At 42.9% G+C, this 25,531-nt stretch overlaps 2 protein-coding genes across 3 annotated transcripts; one reads left to right on the top strand and one right to left on the bottom strand.

Annotated features, from left to right (window-relative positions):
• The first annotated feature begins 2,550 nt into the window (after window positions 1-2,550).
• Window positions 2,551-25,300, top strand: LOC125542985 (spatacsin carboxy-terminus protein). 2 transcript variants are annotated; one of them, XM_087546453.1, is made up of 27 exons: window positions 2,551-2,698; window positions 3,583-3,779; window positions 3,882-5,819; window positions 6,487-6,562; window positions 7,290-7,412; window positions 8,462-8,532; window positions 8,631-8,737; window positions 9,039-9,524; window positions 9,589-9,774; window positions 9,929-10,222; window positions 10,654-11,301; window positions 11,993-12,389; window positions 12,488-12,630; window positions 13,311-13,481; window positions 13,870-14,067; window positions 14,557-15,117; window positions 15,197-15,256; window positions 15,340-15,659; window positions 15,765-16,197; window positions 16,278-16,739; window positions 16,844-16,960; window positions 17,058-17,179; window positions 17,255-18,008; window positions 21,472-21,726; window positions 21,808-21,990; window positions 23,191-23,529; window positions 24,105-25,300. In XM_087546453.1, exons 2-27 carry the CDS (start codon window positions 3,632-3,634, stop codon window positions 24,855-24,857), a joined length of 9,345 nt encoding a protein of 3,114 aa, XP_087402579.1. In that variant the 5' UTR covers window positions 2,551-2,698; window positions 3,583-3,631; the 3' UTR covers window positions 24,858-25,300. The 2 variants fall into 2 exon arrangements, with proteins under 2 accessions (XP_087402579.1, XP_048562186.1); XM_048706229.2 differs by having other exon boundaries at window positions 2,552-2,945.
• Window positions 18,980-21,340, bottom strand: LOC147978690 (uncharacterized). The gene has a single exon (XM_087546455.1). The coding sequence runs from the start codon at window positions 20,975-20,977 to the stop codon at window positions 19,430-19,432; it is 1,548 nt and encodes a 515-aa protein (XP_087402581.1). The 5' UTR covers window positions 20,978-21,340; the 3' UTR covers window positions 18,980-19,429.
• Window positions 25,301-25,531: the final 231 nt, after the last annotated feature.

The raw sequence follows: 25,531 nt of genomic DNA, 5'->3' as shown, positions 1-25,531 counted from the left end.
AAAGTGGGGAGGAGAACCAGCCCATAGTGGGCTGGTGCGCCCCCCTTGACCCACCCCATGCGCCTAGGGTTGGGAACCCTAGGGTGGGGGGGGGCGCCCCACCTGGCTTGGGGGGCACTCCACCCCTTGGCCGCCGCCCCCCCTAGGAGATCCCATCTCCTAGGGCCGGCGCACCCCCTAGGGGGCCTATATAAAAGGGGGGAGGGAAGGGGCAGGGGCACCCTTGAGTCTTGGCGCCTCCCTCTCCCCTGCTACACCTCTCCCTCTCGCAGTAGAACAGCGAAGCCCTGCTGCGGTGACCCCTGCATCCACCACCACGCCGTCGTGCTGCTGGATCTTCATCAACCTTTCCTTCCCCCTTGCTGGATCAAGAAGGAGGAGATGGCACGTTGACCGTACGTGTGTTGAACACGGAGGTGCCGTCCGTTCGGCGCTAGGATCTTCGGTGATTTGGATCACGTCGAGTACGACTTCCTCATTCCCGTTCTTTGAACGCTTCCGCGCGTGATCTACAAAGGTATGTAGATGCAATCCGATCACTCGTTGCTAGATAAACTTATAGATGGATCTTGGTGAAACCGTAGGAAATTTTTTGTTTTCTGCAACGTTCCCCAACATGGACTACCATCACCTCTTTGCATGGAAGGTATAACTAATGTTTGTTGGCACATGATTATATCTTAGTGCCAAAGAGTATGTCATTGACCCATGAGACATGCGGGGGTGTGACCAAATTAAAAGGGGTCAACGCCAGAGAGAATCTTGTTAAGCTCTAATAGCTCAAAGCTAGCGACTTTGGCATTACCCATGTAATCTTCGTTTTGCTGGTGAACCGCTTAGCTATTTCCTATGGCATTGTAGCCAAGTTCGACATCACAGAGGTTGTTGTTGAGCAAAAGGATTATACTTGATTAAAGTTAGGTGAAAGGACATTTTCTGTTGAACTGGAAAATGACCAATTTTGTCGATCTTCACCTTTTGTTTTCAATATAATAGGGTGCATGTACAACCGAGACCCAACTTCTCCTCTTTAGGGAGTATTGCAACTTTCTAGAACATCACTTTTATGGTTCTTGATTCTCATTTTTTTAGAGACACGCTTAATTTATTATTAAGAGGGACATAGTACAAGCACAATACATGGATATCTTTTTTGACATTGGATTTGAAAAAAGCAGCTGCAAAAGGTTGATAAGCTCGTCGCTTCCATACCTACCAGGCAACATGAAAATAGCTTACAGACCCACTTGTGTCGCCTACCATAATGAGTAGGATCTTGAGAGCAAAATACATGCTTCATCTCAGGCCTTGCCCCTTTCACAAAAGGAAGGTCTACCTCTTCATTGTCACAACATCATGAAAAGAGAAAGAACGCTATCAAGAACGTCAATGCAGGAAATTGAAGAACCAAATACCAAAACAAGCCAACATGAACGAATAGACCAGATTCATGAGCTACCAATCTAACAAACAAAATCACCATTATTCTGAGTGTCATCATATATTTGGCTTCTTTGACAAGGACAAGGATACGAAGCCCTAGCACAGAGCTACAAATGCGGTGGTGATCACCCCACCTCACTCACGACGCATAGGAGGTGAGGGACATTGACCGTTTTGCCCACGGGAAGAGCTCCATGTAATAATCATGGGAGCTTTGCAGTGTTTTCTTAGTGAAGGTCCTTGTATTGTGATCGTACGTACATGTGGTCGCACCTATATGCCTCTTATTGCAAGCAATAGGGGGCAAAAACGTGCAACCAGTCCGCGGCCCATCATGACATGGAATGTATTTTGGTACGACCCATTAAAGACACTATTGGTTTATATAAATCAAAATATATATTTATTTAACTAATTTTGTAAAAAAATAATTTAATAAAAAAGTTCATGTACCAAAAAAATGTGTAAGTATATCAAAAGAATGTCCCGTGTATTTTTTAAAGGTTTTTGTATGTGAATTTTTTATATCCATGCTGTAAAAAGTACATGTGCATAAAAACAAATGCTCATGCATTTTGAATAGAAAAAATGTTCACATATTTAGAAATAAAATGGTTTCACATGTCAATACAAAATGTCCATGCATGGTTAAAAATAAATATTCATACATATCAAAATAAAATGTTTGTATATAGCGAAGAAATGATCATGATTTTTTTAAAATGTTCACCTATCTCAGAGAGATGTTTTATGTAGTGAAAATAAGTTTGTGTGTTCTAAAGGTAGTTTTCATGTATCTCTTACAAAATCATTCATGTATCTAACTAAAATAAAAATAAATAAAAATAAATCAAGCATATTAATGAGTTAGCAAGAAAATAAATAGGTCAATAAAATATGAAAAGTTAAATCTAGTGGGGAAAAAGAAAAATAGAAATTTAAAAAGAAAGAGCGAAAAAAATGAACGAGAAATAACCAGGCCACCATATCGTAGCCCAATCAGGCCATAGTAGACAACGAGACAGGCGACAACGGCCCACAGAACATCAGCACCAGCTCGGCCTCACGTGACGGCACGTGCGGACGCGCGTTGGCATCCGATGTCCCGTCGCACGAACGAACACGAAGCCAAAGAAGCTGAGCGAGGGGGAGGGGCGACTGCCCGCACGGAGAGACACAGACGCTGACAGACAGCGAGAAATTGGCGGCCACGACCACCGCCGCGTCGCCGGGGAACCGCTCGCCGGGTCACGCGGTGAGCTCCCTCGCCCGCCGCGTCTCCCTCGGGCGCGACCCCGCCCCCGCGGAGTCTCCCCCGTGGTCTACCACCGCGCCCTACCTCAGCGTCACCGCCGACGCCTCAATCTCGCCCCTCCACGCCTCCCGCCTCGCACGCGGGCCGCCGCAGTCGCCTCCCCCGCTCTTCCTCGCCGGGGCATCGCGCCCCTGCTGTCCCCGCCCCGCCCCGCCCCGCCCCGGTCTCTGGCCATTTGGGGTTTGAGGTATGCTGCTTGTTCTCATCCATGCGATTAGTTGAAAATCCCACCGACCTTCACGATTTCGGGGTGTGCCGCTGCACGCTCGGCGCATCATCTAGATCCGCCGTAACAGTAGCGAATTTCACCTCTGCTGAAACTTTGTTAGTCAGTGAACTAATCAAGTCGAGGGACTTGATCCCCTTCCATGGTTTGGTTTTAGTCTGATGTCGAGTTTATTTTGCCATCCACTAATCATCTGGATTGTCATTTTGGATGCTACATCTGTTAGTTGCCCCCAGACCTCGAGCCGATTCTCTATTTCATTTTAGCACATCGTAGTCATTTTTTTGTCTCATCGTTGCTCCTGTTTTATTGCAATTCTCTGCTTCGGTTATGATATTTTTAAACAAAAACAAAAACAAAAAACTCAGACCAAATTGTCCTGTTAAATTTTTGGTCGCTCAATCATTTTCAGAGTATTATTTTCCAAAGAGCAACCATTTTCAGAGTGGATTGTTTAGGTTAGTGACTATTTGAAATAGCGAACTACTATATATTTAGCGAGTAGTGTTGGTATATATGCAGCAGCGAGCTATAATGTTTTGCTTGAAGCTTTCCTATTCTGTATTATGTTGGCTAACTCTCTTTCTATTTTTGCAAGAGATGTTGCTTGCTGCCACCATTAGCAGGTGAACCGGTGCAGAATAACAATGCCCATATCTTATGAGATGGAGGGTGGGCCTACTGTACTGCAGTTATATAAGTGGAAAAGCTTGCATCCCTGTCTTGAACTATCAAAATTCTGTGAAGCGTCCATTTCTCCTACAAGGAGCCTGTTTGGACTGCTCTCGGAACATGGTGAAGCTTTGTTGCTTTCCTTTATGCTCTAATATTCCTCTGCTCATCATCATCATCTCCTTCCTCTTATTTTTTTCTACTGATTATGATTTTACAACCCAGGCGATCTTGTTCTGTCAACTGTCAATGTCCAACCATCACAAGTTGAATCACCTATGGCTCTCTCAGATAGTAGCTTGCCAGTGTTTGAGTGTTTTTCTTCTATTCCCAGGGTGAAGTCTTTAGCATGGGGACACTGCTGTGATGCTTCTAGTCAACTTGAGGTTCCGGCTTTCAGTGAATTTCTTGTTTTATCTAGTGATGATTCTATCACAGTTCATGCGTTTTGTCATTCTGACAAAAGTGCAGTAACAGTCAATTGTGATACTAAAGAGCTGCATGGGGAGTGGAAAGAATGGTTTCCTACCAAGTGCTCAGTGCCGGAGGATGGCGAGTCGGGTGCAAGGAACTGCTTTCGCTCTTTTCTGACTACAATCAGTGCAGCTGTTTGCAATGGAAAATACCAAGCCAGATTTCCTCTGAAGTCTTCATTGCCTCATTCTGCAGAGGTGGTATCATTTAGCATATATGATATTACTATGTCCTTTCTGAAATTCTGGTTAAGCAGTTCTGCTATGAAGACTAGGACGGAAACTGACAGTGGATCTCCTGAAGATCTTCCAAGTCATGGACCTGTAGCTGAAGCATCATGCAGCTGCCAGTGGGAATGTTTAAAAGTTTTGCCTAGCTCTTCCGGTTATTTGACCGGTTTAGTGTTAACTCCTAATGAATCTGTAAATTGCGAGGTCCATCAACACAACGCCAAAAATATTTTGGTGGCTATCCTTGAGCTAAACCATTGGGGTATACAGTGGAACTTTGTGGTAGACCTTCAGACTGCATATGATGATGTAGAACCTAATCCACAGTGGGTCGATTTCCAACTGTCAGATATATTTCTTGCCTCCATCAATGCAGTGGGTTTTGTCGCCATTTGGAATGCGAAAACTGGTCACCCTATCAGCTCGTTTAGTGTTCTTGATTGGTGCAGAATAGATCTGGAGATGCCTTTGCCCACTGTAACAAATGTAGGAGAAAGCACCTGTGTTGAGAATGTCATTGGCAGAATGTTCAAGAGGTTAGTTTTGGCACCACATTCTCCACTTGTTGCTGCTGTAGATGAGGCTGGGGTAGTCTATGTGTTCTATGCTGACGATATCTTAAATTTCAAAGCCAATGCTCATGAAAAGTTTGACCAACCTTCTATAAATCATTATGGCAATAATTTTGCTGCCTGGGAAACTGCTGGTCATGAGATCGGGAGTCAAACATTTTGCAGTCATCAGCCAATTAGACAAGGGTCACTTAATCCAGACAAAATGGTATATGATTTTTCAGATAGATACAATGCTGGTGTCGTCGGAGCTAGGAAAAGAAGAAAATACTGTAAATGTAATGAAAATCAAGTGGATAGCTGGCCAAGTGGTTTCAGTACTACATCACAAATGAAAGATGTGGTAACTTATTCTTCCACAATGGTGGGTTCTGCTCATGTGCGAAGAGTAGTCCTTCCTCCATGCAGATCACAGGAGAATGTAATAAGCCTCTCACCATTTGGACTGACAAGGATCTTTAGAAGTTGCAATGCAGAGGGACATAAACATGTTAAAATTATTCACACGGAGTTGCTTATGGCTTCATGTTCACTTGACGAGAGAGATATTGATGCTGGTTTTCTGGACAGGAGCCTCCCATATCAGAAGGATTTTTCTTTTGCTGGTGAATCTGCTGTTTGCTCCTTTCAGGGATATTTGTATTTGATTTCGCAGGATAACCTTTCTGTGGTCCTTCCATCAGTGTCTGTATCGTCTTTTTCATCTCGTATCGATGCCACTCAATTTTGGCAACCAGGTTTTTCTGGTGGTAGTGCATGCAATGCTCTGAATTTGTTGTCAGTAAATAGACTTCGAACAAGATTGGAGGCCTGGCAAATAGAGGTTTTGGATAAAGCATTGTTGTATGAAGGACCTTCATTAGCAGACAGGCTCTGCTGGGAGAATGGTGCGTTGTTATTCAGTTGGCCTTGTCTTTATTTTTTCGCCCTGTTTGTCGTTCTGCTAGTGTCACTACGGTTAGCTCGAACAACCCAGTTCAGTATTTCAGTTATGGAGTGGCTTGTCCTATGCTGTGTCCTGCCACTCAAACGTATTTTGCGGGCGTGATCAATCATTTTATCACGATTGAAAGAATAGCTCAAATTTGCTACTACTTTTAAGCTAAAAAATGTTTGTGCAGTAAACATTATATGCAAGATTGTTACTGCCATGCATGCACATTATACAGTTTTTTCATCTGGTTAATGTCAATCAATACCGATCTAGGTGACTGGTCAATCAGCATTTGCTGGAATCGTGCACTGTGCTGGTGTTAGTCACAATGATCAGCTTCAATAGCATGGCCACTACCTGAACATGATGCATATTTATTAACAGAAATGGTAATGCATTTTGCTCATATATCTTTCTATGGCAACTATCCAACAAGCAATAATCTTCTTAACCTTTTCAATGGATGTGTATTTCCCCAATTATATATGTATAAATATTTGACAGTCCGGCTGCTGAGAATGATAGACCTCCTGGATGCTGATGGTTTGGATGTTCTGTGCAGATATTATATTTTTAGAGAAAAGCATCATGTGATCTAATATTATTTATTGCATTGGCAGGATGGGACATGAAAATCTCTAGGCTGCGCTGGGTGCAATTGTCATTGCATTACACAAATATCAATGATCTGGAGCAGTAAGATCCTCAATTATTTTCTGGGCTAAAATTAATTTTCATTTGTTATTAGTTTAGCTTAAACTTCATAGCTCTTACTTAGTTACTTCCAAGCCCTTGTTTTCTTAGATTTGTGTTGGAACATTCACAACGTAGTTCATGGTCATGTTTCTCGACGATTCCGATGGATCATTACTATTGCTTGGAGTCCAAGTATTGGTTTAAAGTAGAATTTCAGTATACAGTGGAAACTATCTCCATAGTTAAATGAATCGTACAAGAATGGCAAGACTAATTATCTATATTTACCTACCTTTATGATCTACTCCCTCCGTTCCAAAATAGATGACCCAACTTTATACTATGTACTAAAGTTAGTACAAAGTTGAGTCATCTATTTTGGAACGGAGGGAGTATTTGGAGGCTGATAAAATATTTGATCTTTTAGGAATGAATTTGAATATCTAGATGAAAGGGTTCCGTTTATAAGAATTTCTTAGGTTTATTCCGAAGTTCGAAGGTGGAAATAGATGGTTGCATGTAACTCCCAAGTTTCAATGCATTTATATGTGTATACTTACTTCTGGCTTTACGCTGTAAGCATGTTTTTTGTCTACGAATCTTGTCTCATTTTGTTGAATGTAGTTTTCAGTTAATTCCTCACCTACCATGTGTGTTTGTGTGTGTGTGAATTCTTCTCAGTTCTACTGATCAGTATGCACAATTGTCTAATATTAATCATTTCTAGATCGTTGAATATGCTCGCGGAGGTTGATCTTGCAGAAGAAGGTGTTTTGCAACTGCTATTGGCATCTGTTTATCGGCTATTATGTAGCACAAGAAGTGATCATGAGGCTGCAGTGTCATCCAAGTATATTTCTTCTCTTCTTTTAAGATTAGTATATTTCTTCTCTGATGGAGTATTTATCATAAATTATAAGCCATATTCGTAAATTAGGATTCTTCTGTAAAAACAATCTTTCTTGGGAACATGCTTTTCTCTATCTATTTATGTTGTAATATACATACAAAAACTCAGTTAGATATTGACCTCAGTAAGTACTGGGTAGGTACCCAAGAAATTAAGGATTCATTGCCCTGTGCCCTAGTAATGATATAAATATATTCTTCTCTAATTTAGACAAACACGAAACCTTAAGCTTCATTGCACCAATTTGTATTGGGTTGAGTTCATTTTAAAATCCTACGAGAAGAATGATTCATTTCAATCTTTCATTATCTTCACCTGCTTCTGCAAGGGAATGACATGAGTTGCATATTACTAGGTAAATTCATGAGCAGAAGCAGAGTATTAGCAGAACTTTGAGACATTCATCATTTTTTTAGCTGAATAAATTAGTTGCACCGAAACAAAAATGTTTCTCCTTATTTTTTTCATAGAAATAATCAAAGTAACTCAAATGTGATATTGTATTGTGTGCTAAATATGTCTCGTCAAAGAATGTTTACACGTGGAATACCATGGAAGGCAGGAAATGCTTCAGATATATACTGTTTAATTAGATACAATCTTATTGTATGGTCAAGAATAACGCGTGTACAGAAAATGGGGTGGAAGTTGGAATGGTATACACTTAAGTTTTTTTTGTTTAGTAATTTAGATGTAACATAAAATGTTTTGATATTTTCTGTCATCCTGCAAAGCTTATACAAGAAAAATAATTTGATGATCTAGTGCAAATGGACTGAAATCTATGTTGTGGCATGCAACTGAATATAATGTGATGTTGATATGTCTTCAAATCGCAATGGAACATATTAGAACATGCCCACAAGGAGGCGTGCCTTATATTCTTTCTACTAGTTATACTTTGAGTTGACCATGACCATGCTTGCAATATGTTACATACTTGTAGCTTTTAGCTTCATGTAATTTGTAAGCTTACAGTGTGAAAACAGGTTAATGGTTTTAGCAGTCCGCTTTGCAACGAGAACAATCAAGGCTTATGGGCTACTTAAGCAAAAGAAAGGTTACATCTCTTCTCCCGCACACCCACACATGTCCACGCACGTGCCCACACACTTTGTTATCTGTGAGTTTATTCCTTTTCATTTATCTTTTCCCCAGACATGCCAGCCAATTCAGTAAAGCTTCATGAAATGGCTTTCCTTTTGGGAGTAATTAGAAGTATCCAGGGCCGAATCACTGCAAAGAACCAGAATTCAGTCCGGATGGTAAATAATTATAGCTGTTTTTTACAATTAGTCTATCTTCAAATGGAAGGACAGGCCTGGCGCAGTGGTGAAGTACTCCTCACTTGTGCCAAGAGGTCCTGGGTTTGATGCGGCCTCTCTGCATTGCACTGTGCAGGTGTAAGGCTTGCCTCGTATAATCCTTCCCCAGACCCCACCTGGTGTGGGAGCTTCTAGCACTGGGTCTGTCCTTGAATTTATCTTCAATATTTTGCGGAAACAGCAGGGAAGACCCTACTGATATAGACTAATGGACCCTTATTTGGTATGTTATTCTTTGTAGCAAGGAGATGATAAAAACTCACTGAAAATAGGCAAAGAAGTACTACAAAATGATTCTCCATCCCCAGTTGTTGTAGTGGATGGTGTTTCACCAGAACTGTCAGCTGGTTTAGATGCTCCTGACAGACAAGGATCAACATCTACTGCATTTGAGTTTGTTCCTGGTAGTAACAGGCTGTTAGCATTAACGCAAGTTGAATCCTCCCTTACTACTTCTCATGACAATGACACTGATCAAAGAACCACTCAAGTTGGAAGACTGGTTACTCAAGGAAATATCAAGGATATGATGAACCGTTGGGAAATGAATAAGTTTGACTTGAAAACAATAGTCGGTGAAGCACTACAATCTGGTCGACTACCGTTGGCAGTTCTTCAGCTTCAACTGTTGCGCCAGAGGGAATCATGTTCTGGTGATGATTTTGATGACGTTTTCTCCGAAGTTCATGAAATAGGAAGATCCATTGTTTATGATCTGTTAATGAAGGTACCCATAGCTTAAAAATGTGTCTCCCCATCATTTCCTGAAGTCTTAACACATAATTTTACAGGGTGAAAGTGGACTGGCAGTAGCTACACTAGAAAGACTAGGAGATGACATAGAGTCGGACCTTAGACAACTTATGCAAGGTACTGTCAGAAGGTCACTTAGGCTACAAATAGCCGAGGAGATGAAACAGCGCGGGTACATGCGATCAAATGAGTGGAAGATGTTGGAGACCTTAGCACTGATTGAGGTTTGCTTCTGCATCCTGTTTTAGCTAATTGAAAAAATTCTGTTCTTACAATATATTTTGTTTCTGTTATACATTTTTAACACATAAAAAGAAATAAATGTTTGCGCGCTGTTTGTTTCCGCACTGATCAACCTTTTTTTCTTTTGTGGAAAAGCGTTTTTACCCAAGCAGCAGCTTCTGGGACACATATCTTGGCAGGGAGAACGTTATTCATGATGCTGTAAATATTGTTACACTTCCAGGGGAAGATAAACCAGTGCTTGCTCTCCATATTCGCAACCACCCTGCTATTGAATGTGGTGATGTTGATGGAGCTGTGCTTGGTTCTTGGGTGAACGTTAACGATTACGCTGATTTAAAGGAGTTCTCTCAAAGCAACCTTTCCGATGGATATTGGGTGTGTGCTGCTGTGTGGTCTGATGCTTGGGATCAAAGAACTGTGGACCGCGTAAGTCATGACTTGTCCTTTCACTTGTTAACTGGGGGATTGCACCTTCTTTCCGATAATAACCATGTGCTGTAGCTCATCATCTACAAAAGTGCAAAGGATTTTCTTGTTCTGTTAGCTCTTACTAGTTACTATTAATTATAAAATCAAGTGTTTTTTGCATTTTTCTCTATAAAATGAAGTGAGCATGGAAGAGTTTGTCACACTACTGATTCTGCCTAATTTGTTTTCCTTGCATTGTTCTTTTGTTTGCATTGAAAATGTTTATGATGTGCCATTTAATTAGCCATGGCAATATTTTTGGCCAGTTGAATAAGATTATTTTTGGCCAGTTGAATAGATTATAAAGCGCGCTAAACTCTGGATTATGGTCTGTATTACTTATTTTCTTAACTATGGTCCTAAGATTCTTTTTATTGTATGTTCTTTAGATAATACTGGACCAGCCTTGTCATATCTCTGCTCAATCGGACCTCCCATGGGAATCTCAGTTTGAATATTTTGTTGCTCATGATGATGTGGGGGAAGTCTGCAAACTCTTGGACATGATTCCTGACAGTGTACTTCTAGAAGGGATACTTAGCATTAATGTGGACAATTCACGAGCTGGTTACAGCATTGTGTCTGACGTCAGTGTCCCTGATTATAAAATGTATATATGCGACTCAGAGGAGCTAGAGCCTGTTTGTATGGAAGTACCACATGTCAAAATATTCAGATCCTTGTCTAATCATGAATCAACATCATGGATGAGAATGCTAATGCAGGAACAACTGGCAAAGAAACACATCTTTATGAAAGAGTACTGGCAAAGTACTACCGAAATTATACCTTTACTTGCTCGAGCTGGCATACTTACTAATACAGCCAAGATAGGCCCCAAGAAAGAAGCTTCTATGCCATTAATTGCTTCAGAGATGCCAGATGATGAACGTCACCAGGCTTGTGAAAGAGCATTGCATAAACTAGTCATCCGTTTTTGTGTGCAATATGACTCTCCATACCTACTCGATCTCTATCTGGACAACTGCAATTTGATTCTCGGGGAGGACTCTATTCCTTTGCTCAAAGAAGCCGCAGTAAGTCATACTGCATCCCTTTAGTTTATGATATTTGGAGTTCTTTGTGCTCAGCTCTGATTTAAACCTACCAAACTTGCTAATTTAATGACCCCTAGCAGTGGAATCAGCTGGTTGTGTCAAATAAACTTATTTCTTTTGTTAGGATACGCACTTGGTAATTTGGCTGTTACATGATTAGTGTTTATGTGGAGTCAAGTTTTTATGATAAGTATGGCGGGTTTGCTCCTGTTCAAATTTTCCATGATTCCTGCATGCAAGTAATTGGTTTTACATTATTCTTTGGAAAATACCTGAAGTTCAAGTTGCCAAACATTCCATTTCAGTGAGAATCTGCATATGCATGCTTCTCACCTGTTTTTTTCTGGTTTCCTGGCAAGTGACCAGTTGCCCCTTCTGTCTGCAAACTTGCTCTGTCTAATAGAGGACCAATTAATTTTTTGTCATACTTGCTACCCTGCACATTAACACTTCCATACCCAGTATCTTCTAGACGAGCTAGTATGGTGGTAATACAAACTATTATTGGCCGACCCGGCTTTGTCTGTTTGCTGATACTATGTACAGTAGTGGTAGACAAAGTACTTATAATACTGCCTTATGTTATAGATATAAGATTAAGCTGCTCGACCTTTTCCCAGTTTAACAAAAAATTATTCTGACTTTGTTATTATGTCATGAAATTTCTCAGGGTGATTGCAAGTGGGCACAATGGTTACTCTTCTCCAGAGTCAAAGGTTATGAGTATGAGGCATCCTTTTCTAACGCCCGTTGGAATCTGTCACAGAAAATGGTTAATCATGGCAATCTAACTGCAATTGAGATAGATGAGATATTATATACTGTTGATGATATGGCTGAACGGATTGGGGAAATGTCTGCACTAGCTACCTTAATGTATGCTTCACCACCAATTCAAAAGTCCATATGCACTGGCAGTGTGAACAGAAATCGTGGATTGTCTTCTCAGTGCACATTAGAGAACCTAGGTCATTGTCTCCAGCAATTTCCAACCCTATGGAAGACACTTCGTTCCACCTGTTTTGGGCAAGATGGGTATGGCTGTCTAAATTATTCTCCAACTAATGGTAATCAAAATACAACTCTTTTCCCTTATTAGTTTTGAAGCCAACTACTCACTATGTCCTTTCTTAATAAAACAGAATAAATTCAATTTCTTTTTCAGTTTCTGGAAAATCCGCAATGTCAGATTACTTGTGCTGGCGCTATAGCATTTTTTCCTCTGCTGGAGGAGACACTTCATTGTTGCAAATGCTCCCGTGTTGGTTTCCAAAGTCTATTAGAAGATTAATCCAACTATTTGAACAGGTTTATTTCTGCTTTTTGGATAGCATCTTGCAGCTAACATTTCTGAATTCCAGCATTGGTATCATTAAGCATTTAGTTCTACCCCATATGACATTAGTTGACTTTATGTTCTTATGACACAAGTACATGCGAATTGTTCCTTTCCTTCTGGAACAAATCTTTTCGGATGTTCCAAAGCACTTCTGGTGGATCAGTTGTGTTTTCTCTCAGTATCTTAGTTTTTCTCTATGGAAGTATTTAAAACAGTAATCACTCTTTCAAGAATGTTACCAAAACTGCACTGTTTTTGTGTTCCAATTTACGCCTAATTGCCCAAGGGCAGTGGACCAAAGTCAACAACATAAGCTGTTTGGCAAATGTGTCTTAAGCTCTTAGCCCCCTTTCAGTCTCTTCTATAACATCGTCTCTTTTAAAAAGATAACTTCTATACCAGTGTACTCTAATTATGTATTAGAAAAATGTTAGTTTAATAGAGTGTGTGATTATCGGTTACCATGAAGGAAAGCACTATAAGATTCGAGACATGCAAGGCTAACTTAAAAGCAGTAAGCGTCTTTGAGATGCCAAACTTACTTCCCTCATATATATATATATTTTGTGTACATGTAAATCTTGATCTTCCAGCAGCATTGATAGCAGGATAATTCTATTTTATATAATTGACCACAATCTGTGATCAGGGCCCTTTTGGGATGCAACTGCTATCGAGTGCACCGTCATCTGAGGAGTTATTTACTCATGGTGTCACTGACTACATATACAATACCACTGGATATAGTGAAACCAATGCGTTGTCCTTAGAAGCATCCATTCAAAAAAGTGTTGAAGAAGAACTATATTCTTCCCTCGAGGTACACTCTATCTTGTACTAATGTACTTAATACATTATTGAGAACAGATTCTTTGTTTTCTTTCTTGCATCACTTTTGCGCCATGTTACTTCTCTATTTAGAACAACAGAATTTTGTTTTGTCATGTTGAATGTATGCTAGTGCTCATACTTGGACACTGGTCAAGAATAGGAGATATACATACTTGATCCCGGCAAGAGCTAGTGCGGAGGATGCTTATCCATATAACATAAGCCCACCACTAGCATATACTATTTCTTAAATCCACACTGCATGTAATATTCTGAACTTAGGGTTATCGCCCCCAGTCTTGTTTGTGTTCTCTCACCGTATTATAGTGTTTATTTCCAAAGCAGTAATTTCATTATTAGTTAACTCCTCCCTTCAGGAGAAAGACTTGAGGGTGGAGCATCATTTGCACCGTGGCCGAGCACTAGCAGCTTTCAGGCATCTTCTTGGTAAAAGAGCTTCACAATTAAAATCAGCAAATGCGCGCCAAGTGATCTCCACACAGTCTGATGTTCAAGCAGATGTACAACTGATCCTAGCCCCTTTAAGTCAAACTGAACGATCAGTTCTTCTATCGGTATGTTCATGTTTCTGACTTGTTTTTTTCTCTCGAACAACTAGTTATACCAGTATCCATCAAAACTTTACACTCTGATTGAAAAACTTACTCTTCGAATAGACTAGTTATCATCATCATTCAGTTTTTGTTATTCTGATCACTAAGATGAATAAATATTGGAGAGTTTGGACTTCTAGTGAAGGTAGAGATGGGCATATAATCAAGAGCTACTTTATACAGATAGTACCCATTGGTCACTTAGAGGTGGCGATATTCCAAATCTTTTCCTGGATATGATATGCCAAAGTTTATTTTTGTCCCAGTTTTATCTTTTGATACCATTTACAAGAATGCTGAATGCCTAAATGGCAGAACATATAATCAACATAAGCTTCGGGAAGAAGTTCCATATACTATTTGTTAATTTGGAAATAATTTTTTCAGTTTCTATTGAAAATTCTAATGCTTTTTTCTTGGGTGTGCTGCAATATGTTATCATTTCTCCAGGTGGCTCCACTAGCTATCACAAACTTCGAGGACTCCACACTGGTTGCTTCCTGCACATTCCTGTTGGAACTATGTGGCATGTGTGCTAACATGCTCCGCCTAGATATTGCTGCTCTTCAGCGCATCTCTTCCTACTATAACTTGGCTCAACAAAATAAACAAAGTGAGCTATCTTCACCAAGGAGCTCCGGGTTACATGTGCTCTCCCATGGGGCTGATATTGCTCCTGCTCTTGCTCGAGCATTAGCTGAAGATTATGTCCAGTCTGATCATCTTCAGATTTTAGAGCAGAAGCAAACCTCTAGGGGTCCCAAAAGGGAACAACCATCACAGCCTCTTATTGCTATACTGGAGCACCTGGAACGAGCAAGTTTGCCATTATTAGACGAAGGTAGAACCTGTGGATTTTGGCTCTTGAGTGGCATTGGTGATGCATCTCTTTACCGGTCGCAGCAAAATGAAGCCAGCCAACATTGGAATTTGGTTACAGAATTCTGTCTGGCGCACCATCTCCCATTAAGTACAAAATATCTGGCTTTACTGGCCAATGACAATGATTGGGTACTGACACATTTTTTATTTGTCTTGTGGGTATGCTATTTATTTTAAGTCCTCCCACTGATGATCATGCTTTTGGCAGGTTGGTTTTCTAACAGAAGCCCAGAGAGCTGGTTTTCCAATTGAAGTTGTTATCGGAGTGGTATTTTTTTAATCATAAATAGTAAGCGTTTTGTTGATTGACAAAACACTATTCTCATCTCTTCTCCCTGGCATTGTGTTCAGGCTTCCAAAGAGATAAAGGACTCAAGATTGAGGACTCATATACTAACAGTTCTGAAAAACACGTTATCAAATAGAAGGAAATCGTCTAGCAATGTACCCTCAGGTAGTAGGGATCCATCTCTCTTGTCTGTTGATGGCGACGACCCCATGGAACTTTTCTGCATACTTGCTGTTTGTGAAAGGCAAAAGAACCCCGGGGAGGCACTTCTGAATAAAGCGAAACAAATGCAGTGGTCTTTATTGGCGTTGATTGCTTCATGCTTTCCAGATGTAACTCTTCTCTCATGCTTAAGCTTTTGGCTTGAGATTACAGCTGCAAGGTAATTCATTGAGCATTGTAGGGGTTTGATGCATGCGACATTTTGCAAGATTCATTGCTCTTGTTGTGTAATTTTGTTGTGTTGGCATCTATTTCTTGTCTTCAGGGAGTTGTCCTTAATCAAGGTGGACGGTATTTCCTCTAAAGTAGCTAAGAATGTTGGATCTGCTGTTGAGGTCACAAATAAATTGCCAAGCGTGAGTAGGAATGTTGAATATCGTTACAACAGGAAGAATCCAAAGCGGAGACGGTTCTTGGAGGCCTCTCCAGATAGCTTCAAATCAGGTTTTTCGCTGGACATCGCAAGTGGGCCAAATGGTACTGCAACTTCCAATCCTTCCGATATTGATGCTCATCAGGAAAGAAGAAAGCCCACCTCTGAAGAGACTGATATTCCAGTTGATATTGATGAGAGGCTTGCATCTTTATCAAGTATAGTAGCAGTGCTGTGTGAACAACAGCTGTTCCTACCGTTACTTCGATCCTTTGACTTGTTTCTGCCATCCTGCTCCCTTCTCCCCTTCATTCGTTCTCTTCAGGTTAGTAGAAACAGGCCATTTATATATTTTGCTAGTTGTATACCAACTAACATGAGCATTTTGTTTGTGTTACCTTGAAGGCATTTTGTCAAATGCGCTTGTCCGAGGCTTCTGCACATTTGACATCATTTTCAGCAAGGATAAAAGATGAAGCCTCTCAATCAAACTCATTCAAAGAAGCATCATCAATAACAGGATGGGTAGTTGCTACAGCTGTAAAAGCCGCAGATGCAGTACTCTCAACCTGTCCATCACTTTATGAGAAGAGGTGTTTGCTACAGCTCCTTGCAGCGGTTGATTTTGCAGATGGTGGTTCTTCGTCAGCTTACTTCGGCCGCAGTTATTGGAAAATCAATCTGGCTGAACCGTCCTTATGCAAAGATGGTGATATCTACAAGTGGAACGATTCCATGGATGATGCTTCTCTCCTGGCAGCATTAGAGAAGGATGGACGATGGGAGGACGCTCGTACTTGGGCAAGGCAACTGGAGTCGAGTGGCATAGCTTGGGAATCTACTTTTGATCATGTGACGGAATCACAGGTTTTGTAACTTTTTATCCTTAAGTTTCTCTATGGCTCATAATTTAATATCTACTCACTAATATCTTATGATTTATTCTGATATACATCTGTCCATTGTCTCAGGCAGAAGCTATGGTTGCCGAATGGAAGGAGTTTCTCTGGGATATTCCACAAGAACGTGCAGCTTTGTGGGGCCACTGTCAGTCGCTTTTCATGAGATATTCTTTGCCACCTTTACAGGTACCGTATTTGATGATTGAATCAGTGAAATGCATATGTGATCTCTTATCCCTGTAAATTCCGTGTGATGGTAATGCCCATTCAATTATGTGTGCAGGCTGGATTATTTTTCCTTAAGCATGCTGAAGCATTAGGGAAAGAGATACCAGCACGAGAGCTTCATGAAATACTTCTGCTATCTTTACAGTGGCTTACTGGAACTATTACTAAATCCTCTCCGTAAGATCCCTTGTAATCTATATTGATGTATGCTCATTCGTATCTTCTTCTTACCGATATATACATTTTTTGCAGGGTATATCCTCTTCATCTTCTCCGGGAAATTGAGACTAGGGTTTGGCTCCTGGCAGTCGAGTCAGAGACTCACTCTAAGGCTGATGGCGAATCTTCTGTTGTTTCTCAGAGTCTAGCTATTGGAAACAGTACCAGTATTATAGAACAGACTGCTGATGTCATCACAAAAATAGACAGTAGTATGAGTTTGCCAAGCATGAAAGCTGCAGAAAGAAATGGTATGAGGGACAATAACTTATCAAACCATCAACATTTGCATCTCTTTGAATATAACAGTGAAGCAACAACAACAACAAATAATGCAAGAGCAAAGCGAAGGGGCAAAACAAATCTACCACTTAGACGAGGTGTCACTGATAATGTTGAAAGTAGCACCAATGATTCTGATGATAATTCTAAAGTTTTCTTTCGTTCTAAGATTGGAGAACAAGCAAGAAATTTACTATCTGAAGAGGAATTTGCAAAGATGGAAGCGTCTCTGTCTGGTTGGGAGCAACATGTCAGGCCTGCAGATATGGAGAAGGCTGTGCTCTCCTTATTAGAATTTGGGCAAATAACTGCAGCTAAGCAACTCCAACAAAAGTTATCTCCATCATATGTTCCTGAAGAACTTGTCCTTGTTGATGTTGCGTTAAGAGTTGCAAATGACGGTGGTGATGGAGAGATCAATTTATTATCCTTCGACACAGAAGCCCTTTCAATACTTCAATCTCTCCAGATTGCAAGTGGCAGCAATATGATTGATCCATCACAGGTTTGGTTATACTGTTGCATTCATTTTGCCAGAAGTTTCTGTTAACACAATGACCATCTTATGTCAACAATTATTATTTACATTAGTTAAACATAATAAGTTAAATTACAGTTTAATATGTCTGCTTGCAATTTTTCCTCTTCTGGAAAAAGGCACAAAGAACAGCAGTATTGTCAAACACGAAAATAGATGTAATGCATGTTTACATTTGCTCAGGTGTTCTATCCAGTGTATGGGTTCTGGGGCGGAGCTTCAATTTATTTTTTGCATGTTGCATGATAATGTTAACATAGATAGAATGAATACTCTTGACATGATACATGTATGTTACTTATATTCTTAAAACACTGATCTGACTATGGACAAACAAAGACTAGGGTGGAGAGCTTCAATTTATTTTTGGCATAATTTACATTGAATGAACTCCTGACATGACGCAAGTGTTTTACATAGCATTTGTGTTCTGAAAACACTGGCCATGCGCATGAAAGAAACACCATATGTTTTCTCTAGTTTATTGGGCTTGCACTGTTTAATTTGCCACAAAAGTTACATATAAGGTCAAAAGGCTATAGCTTTCATCCAATTTTCAATCCATTTTTTCTTGTAGTAAAGATTACACTATGGTTGTAGTTGAGTTAGAAATATTTGCCTGTGGTTTGCTGGGAATGAATGATCTTTATGTCGAGAGTATACAAATAATTCTCCAACAACATAGTTGCAAGCTGGCAGCCGTGTGCTGTTTCTCTAGTCAATAAATATCGCAAACTGTCGTCCAGATTAAATATTGGTGTGAATTTACAACATAGTTGCTTGGTACATCAAAAAAGTTCTCATTGCGTTTTGGAAACAGACTGCTCTCATTAATGTTACATATTGGCCTGAACAAAGAAAATTCTGCTTTTAAGTTGCTTCATGACTTTGTACATGTCGGCCTGAACAATCCTTGTGAATACAAAGTCTCTAATCCAGGCGTGGAATTAAAAATGTGGCATCTAGTGCTAGTAGCTTAGGCCTAGTGGTAGGATCAAGTACTTTACCAGGTCTAGGGCGTAGGTGGTAAGGGAAGGATGGAGGGGGCCTTGGCGAGGAACGGGCGCACCGGCGGCTGGGCGCCGTCGCGAGCTAGGAGAAGGGCGGCGGCGGCTAGGGCTGTTGGCGGCTAGGGTTTCCGGCTCCTCAGGGAGCCGGGCAATAGGAGATAATATTCTTCTTATTGCTTGATCTGAAAAGAGTCTTACAACTTATATTTATAACCTAGATAACTTGCACACGAATTAACCTAAGATAACTTGTGGGCTAAGATTGCCCGATGGGCCTTCCATATGACAGGCCGGACATAACACTTCTCCCTGCCTGCACAAACAGCTCGTCCTCGAGCTGTAAGGTGGGGAAGCGCTTGCTTGAACTCTTCGAGGTAATCAACCAGCGTCAAACACCTTCTCGACATCTGGGGCGGCCAGGTCGTCGGCGACGGCGTCCTCCGGAATGTAGTCTGCCACCTCCAGGTAGAAGAGTCGCGGGCAGGCGTGGCCGGGCTTGTAGGGTTCGTCGCAGTTGAAGCACAACCCTTGGCGGCGAAGCTCGAGTATCTCAGCTGGGGTGAGCCGGCGGAATGGGCGCCCCGTGGTCGCGGCGAGGGGTGCCGCAGAAGCCTGCACAGGCCGACCCTGCGCAGAATCCGGTTTGGGTAGCGACCCAGCAGTCTGGGACGGTGATTCCTGCTGGATGGCCACCGCGCGGCGCTCGAACGCGCGGGCGTAATACATGGGCGACTGGAGATCCTGGGGTCCCCGAAGTTCCACGTCCACGCGGATATGGTCCGGCAGACCGCCCACAAATAACTCGGCGCGCTGAGTTGCGGAGACGCCCGGCGCGTGGCACGCCAGGGCCTGGAAGCGGTCGGCGTAGTCCTGCACCGTGGATGTGAAAGGTAAGCGGCCGAGGGCCGCCAGTCGGCTCCCGCGGATAGGAGGCCCGAACCGGAGGAGACAGAGCTCCCGGAAGCGCTCCCATGGTGGCATGCCGCCCTCGTCCTGCTCGAGGGCGTAGTACCAGGTCTGCGCTGCGCCTCGAAGATGATAGGACGCGAGCCAGGTGCGATTCGAAGCGAGCGTCCGCTGCCCTGGAAAGAACTGCTCGCACTGGTTGAGCCAGTTGAGGGGGTCCTCCGTGCCCTCGTAGGTGGCGAAGTCCAGTTTGGCGAAGCGAGGGGGTGTCGGCCCGCCGTGCCCGGGGGCGGCCACAGTCGCCGCCGGCGCGTATGCTGGGTCGGGAAGCGCCGGGGTGTAGTTCGCCGAGCTGGAGGGTTGATCAAACCGCAGGGAGGGCGTCGGTTGTTCCGGCGCCGTGGAGTAGACCGGCCCCGGAGACGAGCCGGTCGCCCAAGCGGGGATCGGCGATGGTGACGGTGGAAACTGCACCTGGTGCAGGGGCCGACCCGTAGCCCTAGGCGCGGGTGGTGGTACTGTCGATGGCGGCGGCGCCTGGTGGAGCTGCTGCACCGGCGCCTGCGGCGTGGGGGCCGGCGGTGGCGCCGGGAGAAGCTGCTGGGGCGGGCCCCCCAGCGGCGCGGTGGAGGCCGGCCATGCTGGCCACGGCTGTCCCGCAGCCGAGTAGTGCGGCAACAGCAGCGGCGGCTGGGACGCCCCTCCGTAGGGCGCCTGGAAGGCCGGGGCGGGCCACTGTAGCGGCGGCGGCCCGTAGGCAGTGGTGCCGGCGCTGGGTGGCGGGGGCTGGTTCCCGGCGAGGTAGAGGGTAATACCCCTGACCGCCTGGACAAGCTCCTGCAGGGTGCCCGACACCTCCTCTGGCGAGAGGAGTGGAGGCGGGTCTGCCGCGATGGTGATGGGTGCGGTGGTGATGGTGGTGCCGGATGCGATCTCCGCCATCGCGGTGGAAGTGGCCGGCGGCAGCGAGAGCGGGGTGGAGGTGGATGGTAGCGGCGGCGGTGATGGAGATTGGGACATGATCGGTCTGGTGTCTCTGGATACCAAATTGGTAGGATCAAGTACTTTACCAGGTCTAGGGCGTAGGTGGTAAGGCAAGGATGGAGGGGGCCGTGGCGAGGAACGGGCGCGCCGGCGGCTGGGCGCCGTCGCGAGCTAGGAGAAGGGCGGCGGCGGCTAGGGCTGTTGGCGGCTAGGGTTTTCGGCTCCTCAGGGAGCCGGGCAATAGGAGATAATATTCTTCTTATTGCTTGATCTGAAAAGAGTCTTACAACTTATATTTATAACCTAGATAACTTGCACACGAATTAACCTAAGATAACTTGTGGGCTAAGATTGCCCGGTGGGCCTTCCATATGACAGGCCGGACATAACACCTAGGATCCGGTCAATATTAGCCATTGCTTTGGTCCATAGTTGTAATGTCAGATTCGCTATTTTTGTATGATAATTTTTGTTGGTATATGTTGACTAGTAGTGTACAACCCACCAATCAGAATGTTATTTCATCTCAGGCTATGGAGAAATTAGCCGTCAAATGTGGCGAGGGGCGCGGACGGGCTCTTATTAGGAGAATAATAGCGGTTGTGCAAACTGCAAAAATACTGGGACTCCCATTTTCTGAAGCATTTGAGAAACAGCCAATTGAACTTCTGCAGTTGCTTTCACTGAAAGCTCAGGATTCTTTTGATGAAGCTAAATTTCTGGTGGAGACACACATTATGCCTGCATCTAGCATTGCAAGAATTCTTGCTGATTCCTTTCTGAAGGTCTGCTCAGTGCACTTTGTTTTTGGTGAGGAAAACATGTATTATGTTAGATATCTTGACTGATACGTCCAATAATTGCAGGGGCTTTTAGCTGCACATCGTGGAGGTTATCTGGACTCCCAAAAAGAAGAAGGCCCTGCACCACTATTGTGGAGATCAAGTGACTTCTTGAAGTGGGCAAAACTATGCCCATCAGAACCAGAAATTGGCCACGCTTTAATGCGTTTGGTAATGACTGGGCATGAAGTACCGCATGCTTGTGAGGTTTGTGTGATCTGGTTTCAGTTTTTTAGTTTACTAGATGATACCCCGCATGTTGTTGCGGGAATGTTTTGCAATATAGTTCATTAAGATTTGGTTGTATGGAACATGAATATTTAGAGTAATAATTTGAAAACTAAAACTAAGAATACATATGATTTATTGTGTTTGATTATTGTGTATTTGTAAAGTTTTTATTAAATGTAAATAGCATAATTGATTGAAAATTATCATGCATGTTGACGTGTGGTTTTTCCTATGCATAGTTGCATGTTAAAGTGGGTCTTTTCCTATGCATGTTGCGTGCTGAGGTGGCATGCTTGCATGTTGAGAGAAATAGATTAGTGGGGGTTATGGCTATTTAGATATAGAAGATTCAAACTTTGCAAGCATTCCTTCCATCCCCTGGACTGGCGGTTACTGGCCTAGAGAGGTGATGTAACAGAGTGATGTGTGGAGATGGTATGTCAGCTACACTGGGGGGTGCACACCGAGGTTTTTCATGGTTAACCTGTCCTCCAGCATCTTGGGTGTTAGGATAGTCTGGTGGGGCTGGCGAACAATGCTAACTGTATGTGTGTGTGACAATGAGTTGTATATGGGAGGTAGTTTGGCAGTGGGGTGTTGAGCTGCCAACACCAGGCAGATGTGTTGGAGGGCATTGAGGTACTGATAATGCAGCCAGACAGGCTGGTGAGTGCTGCTGGTGCCTGCAACTTTGACGGGGATGGGGCACAGAGACAAGTGAAGGAGGTGTGTCTGCTGGATGATGGTGTTTGTGTTGTGGAGTGATGTGGAGATGAAACTGGAATGTGGTTTCTGCCATCTAATGGTGTTCTGCTTTCGTGCCATTTTTTGAACATTTGTAGTTAAAGATTAGAGATGATGAGGTTTAAGCGGTGAGCTAGGGCTTTGAAGACTGGGACTGGGTGTCAGAAAAACTGCAACCGTCCAGTTCTGGTTTCTGGGCCGGTAACCGGTGGTTTTCTAAGCTTTGTCTGTACCCATTCTCTCGTGATTGAGCTAATATGTTGGAAATGAAGAACCTTATTCAAATGGCATTTGCAGTGTCAAGCTATACCTTTTATATGAGCTGTGCATTGTATTTATTTCAGTATTTTTAATGTTCAGGTTTGGTTTGAGAATTTGCTGATTTCTTGCTGTTCTTTACCGTCTCTAAGTCCATGCCAAATGTTGTTGCAGGTTGAACTCCTTATACTGTCACATCACTTCTACATGTCATCTTCTTGTCTTGATGGTGTGGATGTTCTCGTCACATTTGCAGCCAACAGAGTGGATTCATATGTTTCAGAGGGGGATTTTTCTTGCTTAGCTCGCTTGATAACTGGAGTGAGCAATTTTCACTCCTTGAGCTTCATCCTTTCCATCCTTATAGAAAATGGCCAATTGGAGTTGCTACTTCAAAAGTATTCTTCCACTGACACAGCCACAGTGGCACCTGCATCAGTTCGAGGGTTTAGGTTGGCTGTTATTACTTCACTGAAACATTTCAACCCAAATGATGATGAGGCTCTGTCTCTGGTATATGTCCTCTCTCTCTCTCTCTCTCTCTCTCTCTCTCTCTGTAAATGTAGAATGGGAGTAGATTTAGGTGCAAAGACATGTTTAGCACATTCCGTAAAAAAAACTTTGTTAACCACATAAACACTTCTGGGTATCATTGTGTTTTGTGTTAATTATTTTGTAAAGAATAGATGGAAAATCGAACATAAGAAAGTTAACCCAATATATACAAATGTTGAGCAAACCCTTTTTCAGGATCTAGATCTATTGCTTTGCTGAAGCATAAAATCTGTTGATTAGCAGCCTATCATGGCAGCTTCTCATTAGTACGAGGCGGAAATGAAATCTGTTGATTAGCAGCATGCCATGCCAGTTTTTAATTAGTATGGAACAGAAATGTACTGAGCAGTAGTAGCTTGTTTGGGGGCCAGAACCATCTGTGCAACTACATGAAGAACAAAAAATATACAAGAATTTGTGATTTTGGTTTCCATCATACTTGCGGTGTTTCCTTACAACTTGGCTGTCGTCATTACAAGATAAGTCTTTCTGCTGTTTCGTTATGCCCCCTTCAACATATGTGTCTGATGCAGGTATACAAGCACTTCGACATGAAACATGAGGCGGCTTCCCTCCTTGAGTCGCGTGCAGAGCAGTACATGGAAAGCTGGTTAGATCGGCATGATAAGGAACGACGGAATGATGAGCTCCTTAAGGCTATGCATAACCTTGTACAGACTGCTGAGATTCTTTCAACAATTGACGCTGGCCAAAGGACACATCGTGCTTGCGCTCGTGCTTCTCTCCTATCTCTTCAGATCCGAATACCTGATCTTGTATGGATTGGTCTTACAGAAACCAACGCACGCCGGATTTTTGTGGATCAATCTAGGTTCCAGGAGGCCCTCATTGTTGCCGAAGCATACAGCATAAATCAGCCAATGGAATGGGCCCCAGTCTTCTGGAACCAGATGCTGAAACCTGACCTCATCGAGCTATTTGTGGCTGAATTTGTACTAGTTCTGCCCCTGCACCCACCAATGCTCGTGGAGCTTGCGAGATTTTACCGGGCCGAGGTTGCAGCCAGGGGCGACCAGTCGCACTTCTCAGTCTGGCTTTCACCTGGAGGCTTGCCTGCTGAGTGGGGAAAGCATCTCGGCAGATCATTCAGGAGTCTGCTGCGTCGAACAAGGGATATGAGGCTGAGGCTGCAGTTGGCAACTCTGGCAACTGGGTTCAGCGATGTCCTTGAGGGCTGCAATGCGGTTCTGGACAAGGTCCCTGAGAACGCTGGGCCGCTGATACTGAGGAAGGGCCATGGGGGTGCATACCTCCCTCTCATGTAAATCATCTCTTCTTTTTGTCTCCAAAAGGTGGATAAATCTTACAGGAGTGTATAGCACAACGGCAAATGTTTCATGCTTTCTTTGGCCCAGTCGCCCGGCAACCATTTTCCCTCTTCCTCTGAATTCTGTGACGTGGATGGGGCCACTGGGGCTTCCGGTTTGTATATAAAGCATTTTGAGCCTATAGGTTGGACACACCGCCAATTGGAAGTCAATTTTGCAGCCTATTCGGCAGAGACGATTTTCCTGGCATGGCTGGTGACGCCGTTTCTCCATCCATGGACAGACGATGTTTGTAATGTATGCTACATTGTACTCCCTCCGTAAACTAATATAAGAGCGTTTAGATCACTACTTTAGTAATCTAAACGCTCTTATATTAATTTACAGAGGGAGTATATTTGTATATCAATCCAAACTATGCAATTTTCTGGATTTTGATCTGTGGTTTGCGCCTTTTCCAGTCTCCATGCAGGGTTTTTCTAAGCATGTTCGTTTGTTGCCGGGTGAAGTTTTGTACTCCTGTTTCTTTTTTACTTCATGTATAAGGTTTGCTTGAAGTCGAGCTACGCAAAGTTTGACCAAATTTATATAGAAAAATATCAATATCCAAAATACTGAAGTTATATAGTATGAAAATTATGATGCATCCAAAGATATTGATTTCATATTGT

This window comes from Triticum urartu, chromosome 3A (genome assembly GCF_056163025.1).
Source record: "Triticum urartu cultivar PI428250 chromosome 3A, HENAU_Tu73, whole genome shotgun sequence".
Classification (NCBI taxonomy): Eukaryota; Viridiplantae; Streptophyta; class Magnoliopsida; order Poales; family Poaceae; genus Triticum; species Triticum urartu.
The sequence above is the reverse complement of the archived record's forward strand: the minus strand, read 5'-3'. Positions and strand labels throughout refer to the sequence as shown.